The 15,679-nt window shown below is 40.1% G+C and overlaps 1 protein-coding gene and 1 long non-coding RNA gene across 2 annotated transcripts in view; both read left to right on the forward strand.

Annotated features, from left to right (window-relative positions):
- Positions 1-8,546, forward strand: part of LOC113463392 — a 49,299-nt gene extending 40,753 nt beyond the window's left edge. Inside the window, exons 5-6 of the long non-coding RNA XR_005509069.1 lie at positions 7,917-8,052; positions 8,257-8,546. This is a non-coding gene — a long non-coding RNA (uncharacterized LOC113463392). The remainder of the gene's footprint in view (positions 1-7,916; positions 8,053-8,256) is intronic.
- Positions 8,547-13,931: 5,385 nt separating this feature from the next.
- Positions 13,932-15,679, forward strand: LOC103717279 (expansin-B11-like). The gene is made up of 4 exons (XM_008805601.2): positions 13,932-14,166; positions 14,623-14,735; positions 14,923-15,116; positions 15,195-15,679. The coding sequence occupies exons 1-4, from the start codon at positions 14,007-14,009 to the stop codon at positions 15,517-15,519; spliced, it is 792 nt and encodes a 263-aa protein (XP_008803823.2). The 5' UTR covers positions 13,932-14,006; the 3' UTR covers positions 15,520-15,679.

The following is a 15,679-nucleotide window of genomic DNA, read 5'->3' on the forward strand; positions in this document are numbered from 1 at the left end:
TCATCTATAAAAAGATGTTTAAAGCTTGGACTAGAAAATATTTATTGAAATCTGTATGTGGATCATGCATGGAACTCGTATATAGAAGGAAAATATACTTGGGGATGAGACTTAAGAATTTTTATTTGGCTCTACTTGAGACTTGAAACAATTAAGATTGATATTTTGATGGGGAGTCAATTAGTAAATCTTGAGAATATTGGTGGATTAAAATGTTTTTGGGTTAGTCGAAAATAAGACTTGTTTGATTTGGAAAAGTTCTTGATGTTTTTCCTTGTAAAAAAAAAAAAAAAAAAAAAAAAAAATCGTTGGAAAGTATAGTTCTTTGGATTTTGATCGATATGGATATCATTGTGTTATTAGTAGATTCTCTAAGTCTAGTAGATTTACAAGATCCCGAAATGTTTGCAGTACTGCAAATAAAAAATATTTTACTTATTTGAGGAGTTAATCTCAATGTAAAATCATGGAGCTTATATCTTGGTGGAATTTCTTGTAAATCTTTGAACCAGATTATTAGATTCTTGTAAGTTAAATATTTATAAATCAAGGCTATGAGTTGATTGTGGATTTTGTATCACCATATGAGAAATGCAAGTGGGATTTCATGAGAGGCCCAAATAAGTTTAGCCTAAAAGAAAAGATTCAGAATGATTAAGTAAGCTCCTGAGTAAGTTAATCTAGAATCTTTTAATTATCGAAGCTTAGAATAAATATCAACTTGTATAATGGAATTGTCAAGGGAAACTAGAATTGGCTTAGTTCAAATTTGGATCTAGAATATGATTACTTGATTATATGATGGTACAAATACGACAACTATCTCAAGGGTTAATAATGACCTAGTGAACTTGGAAAGCAAGGATAAAATTTTGCTTGGATATTATAAAAAAAAAAAATGTTGATGATCTGGGATCATTAAGAAATTTTGGAGAATATTGATCAGAGTTACGCAGCGAAAGTATGATGGATTGAGTCAATCTAAACTGGTCAAAAATATTGACTGTATTTTGGTAACATGTTATTATGAAAGACTATGTTGTTCAATAATGAAAGATTTTGTTGATTCTCAGGTCAATCATGATATGATTATGTTATCTCTTGGATAGAATTTGCTATTTTTGGATATGCTAAGAGAATAATAATAATAATAATAATTTGAGCGTATCATAACTCGGGTTAGTTGATTGTTGGCCAAATATGGTCTAATTTGTTAAGTATCTACATAAACCAAGCATTATTTGCTCCCATCTTATAGGTTTAAGTTAAAAGCTTCGTGGCATATTGAATCATGGTATCAATACTTTGCCTTCTCAGACCTGCTCTTGTGATTTGATGCAAATCATCTTTGAGATAGACCGTTGCTATCTAATGATCATAAGTACATGTTTATTTTGTGAATTACATTTCTAGCCATTTAATGATTTGACTCTAAGGTTGGCCATTATTTTTTGAGGGATCAACATACTACCATGAGAAGTGTATGAGATCTATTTCATTTCAAGTTCTATCCCAAATACAACTACTTTTAATCAATCTTGTTGTGAATCGATCCTGATCCGATCTCGAGTAAACATGCATCAAGATGATAATTTCAATCTGAGATTTCAGTCAGTCATTTATCTAGTGCTAATCTTACGAGTTTATATGAAATTTTTGCTAATTGATTTAAAGTTATCTATCACACTGATTTTGATCGAGAAGAATAAGATCTTGGATTTATATTATTTAATGGGCTGAGCATATGAAAGGCCTAGATCTCTTTAATTTCGAGGACGAAATTTCTTTTTAGTTGGTTAGAGTGTGAAGACCCGAATTGGGCCCATCCTAGGGCCCAATGAACTGAAGTCGGCAAGGAGTGCCGACTTCAGTTGAGTCATCGTGGTCTCCCCACGATGACCACGCCGGCCGAACGGCCAGCGAATCCCCCGCAAGCCCCCCCCCTCTTCCCTCTTTCCCTCTCCCTCTCTCCCTCTCTCTCTCTCTCTCTCTCTCCCTCCCTCCCTCCCTTTCTCTTTTCTCTGAGAGCCCATCCCTTCCTCTTCGTTTTCCCTCTTTGTGAAAGGATCGCCGGAGCCCCATCACCGCCGGAGCCGCCATCACCGTCGGAAAGCCACACGTCGACGACCGGAGGTGAGGAAGATCACTAATTTACTATTTTTATAGATTTAAAGGGGAAGGAATGAGGGTTGTTAACTGGTTTTCACTTCCCCTGTTTCGGGGAAGTTTCTTTTGTGGGATTCGGCCGGCCGACGGCGGCCGGCCGGGGTCAATCCGGCCGAAATGGGTTCGGCCGGAGGTGGGTGAACGGGGGCCGGGCTTCCAGCCCCGGTCTCCCTCTCTTTCCTCCCTTTTCTTCCTCTCTCTCTCTCCTTCTTCTCTTCTTCTTCCCTTCCGTCGCCTGTGACCGTGGGGTGACCGACGGCGGCTGGTCGAGCGCCGCCGCCGAGGGCCGACCGGAACCACCAGCTACCCCCCCCTTCTTCCTTTTCCTTTCTTCTTCTTCTTCTTCTTCTTCTTCTTCTCTTCCTTCTTCTTCTTCTCTTTCTTCTTCTTCTTCTTCATTCGGCCTGGGTGTTTTTCCTTGCTTTGAAATGTGTGCCTTAATGGTGAACCAGACTTTGAACCGAGTCTAAACTGTGAACCGGTTCCACCTAATCCTTGTATTGGGTTTGATCTGGATTTGAGTGAATGGGTTTTGATTAGGGTCTGAATCTGAGTCAGGAATTTGGGTTAGCCTGATGTAAGTATAATCTGGTTCGTCAAGATTTGATCTGATCTGGTCTGATCAGATCTGGTTTGGGTTGGGTTGGGAATCTGTGTTGGGCTGAGTTGAACCTAATTGGATCTGTGGGCTGGGTTGGTTTGGGCCCGAGATCTGATCTGGGCCTGTAAACTGGTTTGGTTCAGTTGGGCCTAATCTGTTTTGGGCCACAATTGACTTGGGTTTAAAGGATTCTGATTTTAGGGTCTATGTTTGATCTTAGGGGCCCATTCTTGGATCTATGAACTTAGGAGTTTAAGGGTTTAAAATTTTTTTTAAATTATGTTTCTTAGTTAAATAAATAAATAATGTTTATGTTTTAATCAGGGGTTCGTGATATCTGTGGCAGGAATTTTTAAGCGAACCCAGGTAGGTGACCGTTGCTTTAAAGTAGAATTCTAACATGTATCTTGCATATGTTGATTTATTGATTTATTATTAGCAATATGTGTTAGAATTAAAATTAAATATTTAATTTCATAAATTGTTATGCGCTTTACTGTGGGGAGTATGATTATGATTTTGATATAGAAAGTTGATTTATTGATTTTCAAAATCCGCGTGACTATAGTCTAGACCCCGCCAATGGGATGATACGTTGGCCCTGTCGACTTGTACTGAGGAACTAGTTCCGACACCGCGACCACCGGTGATAGAATAGTGGCGGCACAGGGGTGCGTTTTGCTCTTCGGAGCGGCTCGGTGGAGCGTGAGTTTGGCACCAGGGGGTGCGGCACAGTGGTGCGTTGGCTCAGTGGAGCGGCTCTTCGGAGAGTTGTATTGACACTTCGGTGTAACCATGCCACTGGGTGATGTGGCCGTAGTCATGCGGTTGAGTTATTTTGAGTCTCGGATTGGGTTTACAGATTATTGTGTGGATTTTTGGATTTATGTGTTTAGCTGCTTTTATATGCATTATGACATGTTATATGATGACTTTATTGCATGATGTCGCCTACTGAGCTGTTAGCTCACTCCTACTATTTACATTTTTGCAGGTGATGATATATGATTATGGGGATTACGGAACGGAGTGATCATGATGTAGTTAGCTAGTGGATATAGACTTTCTCTTTTGACTTATGTATATATGGACATTTGATCTGAAAACTGGAATTTATTTTTAATTAGTTATTAATAGTTGATCTGATTTATCTGCCTTGCGTGCCTGCGGGGTCCGCCCTGTAGGTGCGCGGCGTCTGCTCGTGCCCCGGGCCCCGGGTTCGGGGCGTGACATATTATCATCCTGTATGCTATAGCTTTGTGATCCTGCAATGATCTCTTGATGTCTTTGACAGTTAATCAATGAGATCTAATTGAAATTCCAGCAAAGATATATCATTGAAATGCTACAAAAGGGCTTAATGAAATGCTCAAATTCCATAGTGAGTTTATAATCAAGTGTCTCCATTATGCCTGCAAAGCTATTACTATGAACCTTGGAAGACTCCTGGCTTTGATGCCATATAAGCTTGCAGCAGACAGCCCACAGATAACATATGAGAAACTATATGCAGGACCATCGATGTAATATTCACATGATACAACTGTATGCAGTCTGTCTGTATTGCATACATATAATTCTCTATTTTCAAAAAAAAATGTTTTTGTTTGTTGCCTTGTGTAATTCCATGTTGTAACCAAATTATAGTTTTAATTGCAGAATGTAATTGAAGAGTGCTGAAAACTTTCTTGTGGTCACGGATGTCTACATAGCTGTGGCCTTCCTGAGTTATTTGCTGTGTATTCTAGTGCCAGCACATATAAAGGAGGCAATGTTCTTTGCTTCTGCAGGTTAGTGAATTATATGATGGTTCAAATAACCTATTGACCTGGATTATAATACTGGAAATTTGTTTATATACTCTGGCCACAAATAAGCTGTATGCAAGATATAATTTCTGCTCTTAAACCTGAGCAAATATTTTCGGCTCTAAATGAAGATATTACATGTTCTGTATCCCTAGACAAATTCATTGCCTTCGTTTTACAGGATTAAAGAAGACACTTCAGCTTATTCTTGCTGCAAATGCGCTGCATGACCCACAATTCATAAAAGATGGTCTTCACAACCGAGTTCTATGATCTTCATGTAGTGACAAGTTCCTAACATTCTCTCTACTAAAGGTTATCTTGATTGCAGCCTATTCTTTCACTTGTCACTGCACAGACTGATCTACTGCTCTCTAGATCCATCGACTGCCCTGATTCTCTCTATTCCTAGTGGCAATGGCCTATAGCAAAGTCCAAATATGCGGACTGTGGATGAACAGCCTGTGCCTCTGTGCACATGATCCTGCCCCCCCGACCGGGAAAATGCATTCTGAAAGGATGGCAGTGGTGGTAAGGGTGCTGGCATTATTGATGGTGACAATAGGTGGCTGTGGCTGCCCCATCGTAGAGATTAGGGCTGAAATCATAGTTACCTGATTTGTTGGCTTGTTTAATCTGAAATCTGCAATTCGCTCTTCCCCAGTGAATTGGATTCGACGAGAGTAGGATCAAAAATACATCTTCAGTGATTATTATATACTGTAATATCAAATTTTATTTTAATTTTATCCATATTTGATGATATATTGGTCTAGATTTATCTGTACATACAAGATATAAATGATGTAGAAGCTTTTTTTTAAAGAGAATTAGAAGAATCAATGTGTGATAATTTACTATATCTGTGAATTAATTGAATAAGTCTCCATATGGAACTTTGAAATTACTCGAGTTTTTGTATTACGTCAGACCATATTGCGAACGATTCTTGCATAATTTGGTGAATTAGGTAACTATAGTTGAAATAGTAAAGATGATACGTAATATTTAAAATATAAATCCCTTACTGTATATAATGGAAGCTCCTATGTGACTAACTTTTGGTTATTCAACGCACCTTCATGACAAATTATACCCTACAATGCATGCATCACATGGCCGTGCATGCTGCCAATCATAACCACTTATTTCTATGGGCCTCATTTATCAAGCGCTCATCTCAGTGCACTACTACAGGAATGAGTGGCCGTGATTATCGGCATGCACGACCATTTGGTGCACACCGTGTAGGATATAATTCCTCCCTACACATGGTCTTATACTAGAAAGAAAAAATCCCAAAGAAATGGATAACAAATAGAGAGAGCAAGATTCCGAACATCAATCCTGGATATAATCACCTTTCCAGTTGTTGATGTGGCAGCATATTGGGAGTGCTTATATTGAGAGCAAAAAGGTAATCTCTCTTAGAAGGAAAGTAAAAGTATCACTTTTAAGTTTTTTTCTTGCAGAATTTAATTGAGAAAAAAAGGACATAATTTCTTGTTTGATTTGAATTTTAAAAGGAAAACTGAACTGTCCATGTTGGTCCTGCGTTGCAATAGCCTTTTATCAACATGTTGAGTTTCCTTTAAGAACAAAATGAGTAATGGTAGGGTCCCAACTAGGGAGCATGGATACTTCATACCACATGGCATGTTTGTATGGGGTACATACTGGATATCGGTCCTCACCATTTTCATATCAGATGCTTGATATTCGTTGGATACTTCTAGGATACACATCTCCTGTAATTATCTTATTTTTTAAAATTAAAAGGTTTCTCTGTATACTTTTGCACATTCAAGACCCTTCTAAGATATCTTCGAAAATTAGAGGAAGTGTTTTTTTCTTTCTGTTTATATGAATGTCAAACTTTTGATGATGAATAGTTAATTTTGAAGCTTGTCGTGTTAGTATTAAAATTTGGGGTGTGTTTTGTGGTCCGTGGATTTGAACGATAACTAGGTAAATGTGATCTATTATTTTAATGATTTTTATGGATGCTTTTTTACATAGACATGTATAAAATCCATATGTTTATTTTTGTATCCTATGCATATTTTCTCCTACCATTAAGATTTTGCTGTATCAGTGTATTCATATCCATATCTATATCCATATTTCCAAGGGTCCATGGTACCAAAACAAAAGCTCTATGCACCATATGTGGTGAGGGCATTTGTGCAATCTTGGGTTGGTGCTAAAGACGGATGTTGTATAAAGCATCCATTACTTAGTGACATATGGCAATTGAGCTTTTATTTGGTATGATGATTGGGCCCTCAAGCACTTTAGAAACAAAATTTTAATTTTTTAAAAATATTCTAGGATTGGCTTTCTGAAGTCTTGCCGAGTGAGATATTCCCACGGCTCCCCCCCCCCCCCCCCCCCCCCCCCCCCAAAAAAAAAAAAAAGAGGCATGTAACAAGAAAAGCAAAGCCCATGGGGCTTTCAACAGACTCCGCCGTGCTTTCATAGATCATGTGCTTTTTATATGCAGAATGTTAGATTATCAGGCCAGGCCGGCTTAGGCCTATCTAGTTTTGACTTGGTGCAGACAGCCTGAATTTTGATTCCAGCCTCAATATCTATACCTGGCCTGGCCCAGTGGGCAAAAAAATTCCTGCCTGAGAAAGATCATAGTTGCACTTAAAAGCCGAGCACTCTACCGTTGAGTTAGCAACCACCAGGCCGGGCCAGTCTTTCCCAAGTCTACTCCTGATCATGCTTCTTCTCATATCATCTAGCACTAGTATGAGAATTTGATGTTCTAGTTTGACTGTCATGCACGGTCTCTTCTCCTTTTTTCCTTTGGCATTATTTTCAATTTCATATTATTTAGTTTTTTCTGAGCTTGCTGATTTATTGGAGGCAGCTATAGCTCACTGCCGGTTAATTATTTTATCCAAGTTGTTCCTCTCACTGTCCAGTACTCCTCCAGCATTCATCTTTTCGCTGCATTATTTGACTAATATGAATATGCTGTCGATGATTCAAAAGATAGCCTACAACATGCTTATAATGAAGGCCATGCCTATGGATGGGCTTGATTTTAATATAGAATAAGCCTTCGAGCTCTTCTAGTTTTGTAGCTTGGATTAGTAAATGCCCAACCAAGTGATGATTAACTGTTTGTGAATATAAATTTGTTGAGCAATATTTATGTAAAGCCAGGCATGCGCAAATTGGTAGTGCTAAAATTATTCAAAGCCATGATGACATATACCAATTCTTCCTGCTTTGCGTCTCTGTTCATCTCAAATCTACGTTCAATAGCAACTTATTCATTCTATGCTTCCATGTTTGTTGTTTCATCCGATGCATAATATTTATTTCAGGTTTACTGAGAAGTTGCAACAGAACAGTCAAGGACAGGGAATCAAAGAACAGCTTCAAAGCCTTTGCAATTTATGCGTGCGGCAATCCTGGAAAGCTGCATTAGCAAATGGGCAGCTTAGGGCTCCATATTTCCAGGTTTGGATTGCTCTCATGCTATGGTATTTTCAATTTAATTAATTTATAAATCTTGGTGGTGTTAGGAGAGTTTGTCCCCTTCTTTAATTTTGGACTGGCTACTGGTTGATTCCTATCCCAGGAAAATTTCCCCAAATATAACTTGTGATGAAATAAGCGGTCATGTTTAAAAGTTACTAATTACGATCTCATGGTTTGTTGCAGATCTTTCCCAGTGTTGGAGTTCTTGTTCACACATTTAATTAGACCAACCATCACCTGGGCTCTGTCCTTGCCTTCTTGGCCGCTATGATGGGAATGCCCATCCTGTCTATGAAAGAGCATTAGAGGAACCGCTAAATGGATTGGTTTTGCCTGAAGGGTACCATGAATACATGTAGCCTGTTCCTAATCCAAGACTATGAATGTGAAGACGTGGTTAACATGTATACAAGTGTAGCGTCAATCAACACTAGGAGTTAATCATATAGTGAAAAAAATCATATATTCACATACACCAGGTGCCATTGGAAATTTTCTAATTATAAAACCTTGCAAGCATAATGTGCCACAGATACCACATTCAGCTAACCTTGGAAAGGAAGATACAGCGTGACTTTTTCATTCCTGAGAAGTGGAGATGGGATACTGCGAAGATCATGCAGCTTTTCGGGCCTTAGTTGGCAAGGAGGATTTTAACTATGCCGGATTTAGAGGAGGACCTGACAGAAGAACCTAGAGTATGACTTGCAGATCCAAGGTGTGAGCTGTTGATCTAGGTGAGCTCTATAGAGCTAAGGCTTCCTGGTCGATAGATGGCGCTTGGCTGTGAAAGCTCCATGTTCAGCCTGAAGTTGTTTTGTTCCTGAGGAAGGTGGCGTGGGGTTGCCTTTGGACCAGAGGGGTCTTGAGTAGATGGGGTGGGGGACTCCATCCCTATTGTGATGTGTGTCCAGATATAATGGAGTCTATCAGGCATGTCCTTTTCCATTGCCCGAGAGCAATTTAGGTGTGGCACCAGATTGGTTTTGAAGGATGCTTCCTACAATCCTCAAGCCCAATGGCAGCCTTCCTTAAGTATTTAAAAGGTTCATTACGAGAATCTCTCAGGTTTGCTTACACTACTTATTAAATATGGTTGGACAGAAACTCCAGAATTTTTGAGGAGCGGCGTCAGAACAGTAGGGCGATGACTGACAGGGCGCTGCTCCATGCCAATAAATTCTTAGCTGTGCAGCTTTTTGGAGGGCATAAGACTGCGAGGCATATCTGGGCTTTCCATATAGCTCTTGGAGCACCTCAGACGATATTCGTTGCTTGGGAGGCCTCATCCCCAAGCTTTCTCAAAGCGAACTTTGATGGCAACATGTCTGATGATGGGAGGAGAAGAGGGGCTGGTTTTGTGATCAGAGATGCTGACTCTAGATTGGTCGTTGTTGGAGGTTATCAGCTCTATGACACCTCTGTTCTTGGAGCTAAGCTCAGAGTTGCTTGGAAAAACATTACCTACGCGCGGCTTACTTTGAGGGCGGACCAAGTTCACTTAGAAGGGGAGTCAACGATGGTGATTGGGTGGATCCAGGGTCATGCTAGGTCTGGCAACGAGCATCCATTGCTCACAACCTATTGAGGGAATGTGTGGCTACCCAAGTTACCTATGTATATCGTAAGGTGAACGGGGTTGCTGATTGAGTTGCGTCGTTTATTGCATAATACTCTAGTTCCTAGAGTTATAATGGCTATAAAACTTCAACCTCATTCCCTCCACCACCACCTCTTTTTTGACTTTCTTGAATGTATTTATGGTAGGACGGTATGATGTATCTGATTTACAAAAAAAAAAGAAGAGAAAAATATAGTAGACAGCTTACAACAAAGTGGTAATGATATGCACGAGGTACTTGAATACTACATGGATATCATCGTGATCTAATTATTCAATTCAATAGTTCCCTTGTTCTTTTATGGAGGTGCTTGCTGGAAAACTTCTCAAGATGATGGCCTTCAATGTTTGATTATGCAATCCTTTTAATAAGTTTTATTTTATATTATTTGAGAACTTGTAGCAAATATATATAATATGATTTAGTTTGGATCAGCCAGAGGTAAAGTTAAAAAAATGCTAAGCTGGTTGCTTGGAGATTTATGACCAGTGTGTGTAATATTAGGTCATGACTGAACAAGGAGTCAGATGATTAATTAGTTGATGAAGACTGGTGACCAACAGGGTGGTGGTGCAACTGATAAGAGTGCTGTACTAATCACATGACTCGAAACCTGTTCACAGTCAAGATTTTTCCAAACAATTCCCATCGTTCCACCCTACAACCCGTTCACACTCGAAACCTGCGTAATGAGATGAACATCCTCTCATGGTAGATGTTGCTATTGATCCGTTGGTAGGTTTCTTTGGTGTCTGTAGGCAAATCTCTGTATATTAGAATACTGCTGCATGCCAGGCTCGTTGGATGCCTGTCTCTCGGTCTTTTTGCCTTCACCCATTTTTTTTTGTTTCATAAATGTTTCCTTTTTGATAGATATACCTTGATTCAAAGTTGGTCTTTTTTTCACAAAGTAAAGCAAGAGTAGTGTGCCAAGAAAAGTGAGCACATATTAAGCGCATGACAAATGAAATTTGAACCGAGTATGTACGTACGTAGCAGCAATCCATCTTAATTTCTCGCCCTTCCTTCGCACATGCAAAGCACTAGACATAGGCGTCCTAACTCCTAACAACCGCCAAATTTGACAAAGCTCCCGAGCACTTAACCTTGAGACAATGAATTGATATTCTATTTGCTTAGGTCAATATGGTCGGCTCAAAAATAATCTGGTTTGAATTGCAACTTGCTCGTATAATTAAGATGCCTCTGATGATTTACAAATGGAGTTATGTTGGATCGAAAATCTGTTTTGAACAATAAAGATTTTAGGTCATTGCAAGTAGAGAAGATGAGTTGAGTTCAAAACAAAGAGGGAAAAGAAAATGGTGCCTTTATTCTCATCTTGGATCTCATTAGAAGGTTTGTAAAGCAAAATAGTTGTCAATCTACTCTATTATTGTAGGTCTCAGCTTTTCCCAGCAACTGCGTTCTTGCGAGCATAGCTCGTATGTGTTTGAAGTAGGAGGATCAGGTCACTGTTGAGAGAAAATTTGAGGTATGGTGGTGGCATGAGATCAGCATTCTCTAAAGAAGGGCATGTGATCCCTGTAATTAATTACGTGATATATGTATTCCAATTTTTTATTTCTAAGATGAAGTACAATTGGCATGTGTCTCACATTTGTTAATATAAAAAGAATATTCGGTGGATAGCTGTGAGCTAAAAAAAAAAACGGAGTTGGGATGTCATAGTTTTTTAAAGAGAATTGGCAGCAACATAACACAACACAAGATGAATTCAGAAGCCACAATGTTGTTTTTCTTTTCTTTTGCCTTCTCTTAATTTACCATGAGCACCGTGGAGTCATCTATACGGACTACTGAATTGGCAATGGAGAATGATAGCTAAATTATAGAATAACTAAAAAAAATGGAGTTGTGATCAGGGACCATCTTGGTAGGATGATAGCAGTAGGAGGGCGGCGCATGCCAGGACTCACAGTGGTCTGCAGGCAGCTTGGAAGGGCATATCCTATGCGTGGCAGGTATTTGGTGTGGAGCGGGTATGCCTCGAGGGAGATTCATCTGTGGTTATCGACCGGCTCCGAGGGATAGATCGATTTGGGGATGGTCATCCTCTCATTCGGGAGACCCGTAGGATGGCACGGTTGATGGGTGATGTTCAGATAGGACATGTGTTCATGAAGGCGAACAGGACTGCAGACTGGGTCGCCTCCTTTGTTGTCTGACATTTCGGAAATTTTTTTTGGACATCTGTATCAGACATTCACCCCTCTTTGTATCTTTTACTTTTCCGCAATTTGGCAGGTTGTACTCATGTTAGAGTTATATGAAATGAGTAGCCGCTTTTACCAAAAAAAAAAAAAAAATTTTTTTGAGCAAAACGGTGGAAGGATTAGCATTGCACAATTCGTTTAATAAAACAACAAATTTTATGTTTTCTTGTGGTATCTATGAAGCCACCTAGTCCTTGGTGCTGATGCTTTTTTTTTAATTTTAAAACTTATTATCTCTTAATTTTGGAGCAAATAATAGAAAAGATTTAGCAGGTAAGTGCATGTTCTCTGTCAGGTGATGTTCAATGACGTGAAGCATCCTTTGTCCCCATGCAAAAAAGCATAAAAAGCCAGACCTTCACTATTCACAATTTAAACTGTTCTTGGACTTGACGTGGCTAATAGGAATAAAGGTCAAGTATCCGATGCTGGTCTTTTTTTTTTTGGTTAACATCCGGTTCTGGTCTTTGATCAAGCGAAATTGCCGGGAAACGTAACTGTCAATGGCAACGATCAGTAACCACCATCAACGGCACAATCCTCAACAGATCGCTCAGTTAGCACGAGAAAATTTGTCGTAGGGCTCACCTCCCGACAAGTTGATGTCCTTGATTTCAGGGGAACATTGAACCCTTAATTGGACCACCAAATCTCGGGGGATAAATACGATACTGACATAACCAGCTCCAAATCTTATTCTAGATATTGGGAGTCTTATTGTCGGAAAATAACAAGTGAAGTATGACTATAGGGGATGAACAATTATTTTTCTTCTTCTTTTTTTTTTTGAAATATACCGTGTTTCAGGCAGTGATTGACACAAGAAAAAACAAGTAGCATATACCCTGAGTTCGCATCCGTGTCTCTCGGATGCAAAAAAAAAAGCATTTCATGTAGGTGTGGTTTGCCCAAAGTTTGTGTTAGTTTGACCGAGTAAATATTTTTTGCCCCACCCCAACTTGTTTGATTGACGAGCCGCAGCTTGATAGTATGCCAAAACTCCATTTTCAGGCACAGAGAAAGGTGGGTGGATCATGGGGCAAATTGGAGCTGCGGCGTTTCTTGATGCACAACTTGCAGTGATATGCTTCTCCTTAGTATAACATAAAATCCCTTTCTACCATATAGGCTCCAGAACATACAAATTATTGTGAGGCTCGTGATGGTAATTACAACATGATTCAATTTGTTGAAAATATCCAAAATCATTCACGACTTTATTTCTTTTAAGTACTCTTAGCGAGTGGATTAATCAAAATATATCAAAATTAACAAATTATGCACATTTCACCAGTTATTGATGGCTAGTTCGAGAAATCTTATTATAAATCACTGGTGTTATATGTTTTTCTCGTTTTGTCTCAGACATTTGCTTTTCTTGTCTCTCACTCATCTAATATATAAATATTTTATTGATATTATATATTTTATTTTTGTTAATTTTCAAATTTGATTATCCTTTTTTTTCTTTTTTGCATTTCTGACAAATTTGCCGACATTTCTTTTACAAATCTCTATTGTTATTTGATTTGCCACTCTGATAACCTTCTTTCCCCCTCCAGAATATGCTTAGATGACTAATTAGGACACCCAAATTCCGGTACTATAAGTTAAATACTGTTTGTTATTACCTTCATATAATTATTTTATTACCTCAGGGTCAAAATGCGGTCATAAAACGTGTACAAGTTGTGCTACACGAGGTGCCAGAAACTAGTTAATTTTCCAGGCTTGTTCTTTACGTTTTACTCTTCTGGGGCAACACCACCGGTCATAAGGAAATCACAATGGTGGCTTTTCCGAGTTCTAAGGGAGACGCAAATCCAAAATAAGACAAACTGCTATTCTTCTAAAAAAATTCCAATGCTTGGCAGAAGTAGGCAACCCATGTGGTTGCACATGCAGTTGGTGGCGGTTCAATTCGGTGCGAGGGGTTGAAGCGGTCACGTGGAACATACCATGTTCTTCGTCTATAAATCGCTGAACTCCTTCCAATTAAGCTATCAAACCACTAGTTACGGCTAATACCAAAGTCTCCTGATACTTGCAGTCGCAGGAGAGTGAGCACGGAAAGATGGCTGCTTCTCTCCTGGCTAGTTTTGTTACCTTGTCGTGCCTCTTTACCGTGAGCTTCTGCTTAAAAACCAAACGCTTTTCTCTGCCGATGGCCGGACGTGGCTGGTCGCCGGCCGGAGCAACTTGGTATGGAAGTGCCCATGGAGCCGGAAGTGATGGTAATGTTAACGTGTCCCTGTGCATGTCCATGGGAAAATGGCTTAACAAATATGCATGCATGCGTTCGTGCTCTAGGTTAGCTACCCGCATGTGTTATTATTTCATGTGTTATCATGTTAGGGTCTTTGGTTTGACTGTGATTTTATGATGGTCAACTGTTGGCCAAATTTTGTCTGATCTTACGCACTTGGTATTTACAATATAATTGAGCACGCATATATAAATTTACCAATGAGTGAAAAGGAGAAAGGATCGACCTACGCTGTGCATGCAATATGGTAATAGAAGTCTGAATGCATTAAACATTACGAACAATTAGAAGCAGCTAGCATCCGTAGCAATGAATTAAACGTCCCCCTCGAAGCAAACTGCCACTCAAATTGGTTAATCTTCTGCATCTTACGGCGATTACACTGTATCAGAATGACAATAAGGTGCTCTTGACAAATTAACAGGGGGAGCTTGCGGATATGGGGATGCTGTGGGACAAGCCCCCATTTCTGCCATGATTGCCGCCGGAAGTCCTTCTATCTTTGAGTCAGGCAAAGGCTGCGGTGCTTGCTATCAGGTATACAATTAAAGCCCAAGGTCTAATCCGAACTTCTCTTGCGTGCACCGGACTTGGTGCACACTTCTACAGCTGCCCAAGTCTTTTTCTATTGCTCTCCTGCTATCTCCATAAGATGAGAACCAACTGCACCTCAATTTCTTTATTAAATCATGACATTTCCTTGCCTTCTCTTGAACGCGTGCAGGTGAGGTGCACCACCCACAAGGCATGTTCAGGGAAGCCGGTGACGGTCGTGATCACCGACTCATGCCCCGGCGGTACATGCTTGAGAGAATCCGCTCATTTCGATCTCAGCGGGACCGCGTTTGGGGCGATGGCCCGGCCAGGCATGGCTGATGAGCTGCGGAACGCCGGAATCCTGCCAATCCAATACTCGAGGTAAAATTCCGGAGTAGATCTTGCAATTCCTAACGTCCATCACCAACCGAACTAAAACCCTGGTTGTGTGTATTTCAGAGTTGCATGCGAGTATCCAGGCAAGACGATCACCTTCCACGTGGAAGCCGGTTGCAATCCCTACTACTTCGCAATGGTGGTGGAGTTCGAGGACGGAGACGGAGACCTGGCTGCTGTGGAGATTAAGGATGGCTCTAATGCGTGGCGCGCCATGACACAATCATGGGGTGCGGTATGGAGGCTCGACTCTGGATCGGTGCTCCATGCGCCATTCTCGATTCAGTTGACGTCGCAGTACTCCGGCAAGAAGCTGGTCGCCAACAACGTGATTCCGGCGGGGTGGAAGCCGGGAGCCACCTACCGGTCTTTTGTCAACTATAGCTAGCTATAAGAATACGTATGGATGTCTCCACGTACCATACACTATATATAGAGAGAGAGTGCATGTAGTCGCTAAGCATGCCCGTGTATGGTTCTATTATTGTACTTCTATTTTGATGATCCAGGTGATCTAATATTAATGGATCAATGATCGGTTATGTTTA

The sequence above is a fragment of the Phoenix dactylifera genome, chromosome 2, assembly GCF_009389715.1.
Source record: "Phoenix dactylifera cultivar Barhee BC4 chromosome 2, palm_55x_up_171113_PBpolish2nd_filt_p, whole genome shotgun sequence".
NCBI classification, from domain to species: Eukaryota; Viridiplantae; Streptophyta; class Magnoliopsida; order Arecales; family Arecaceae; genus Phoenix; species Phoenix dactylifera.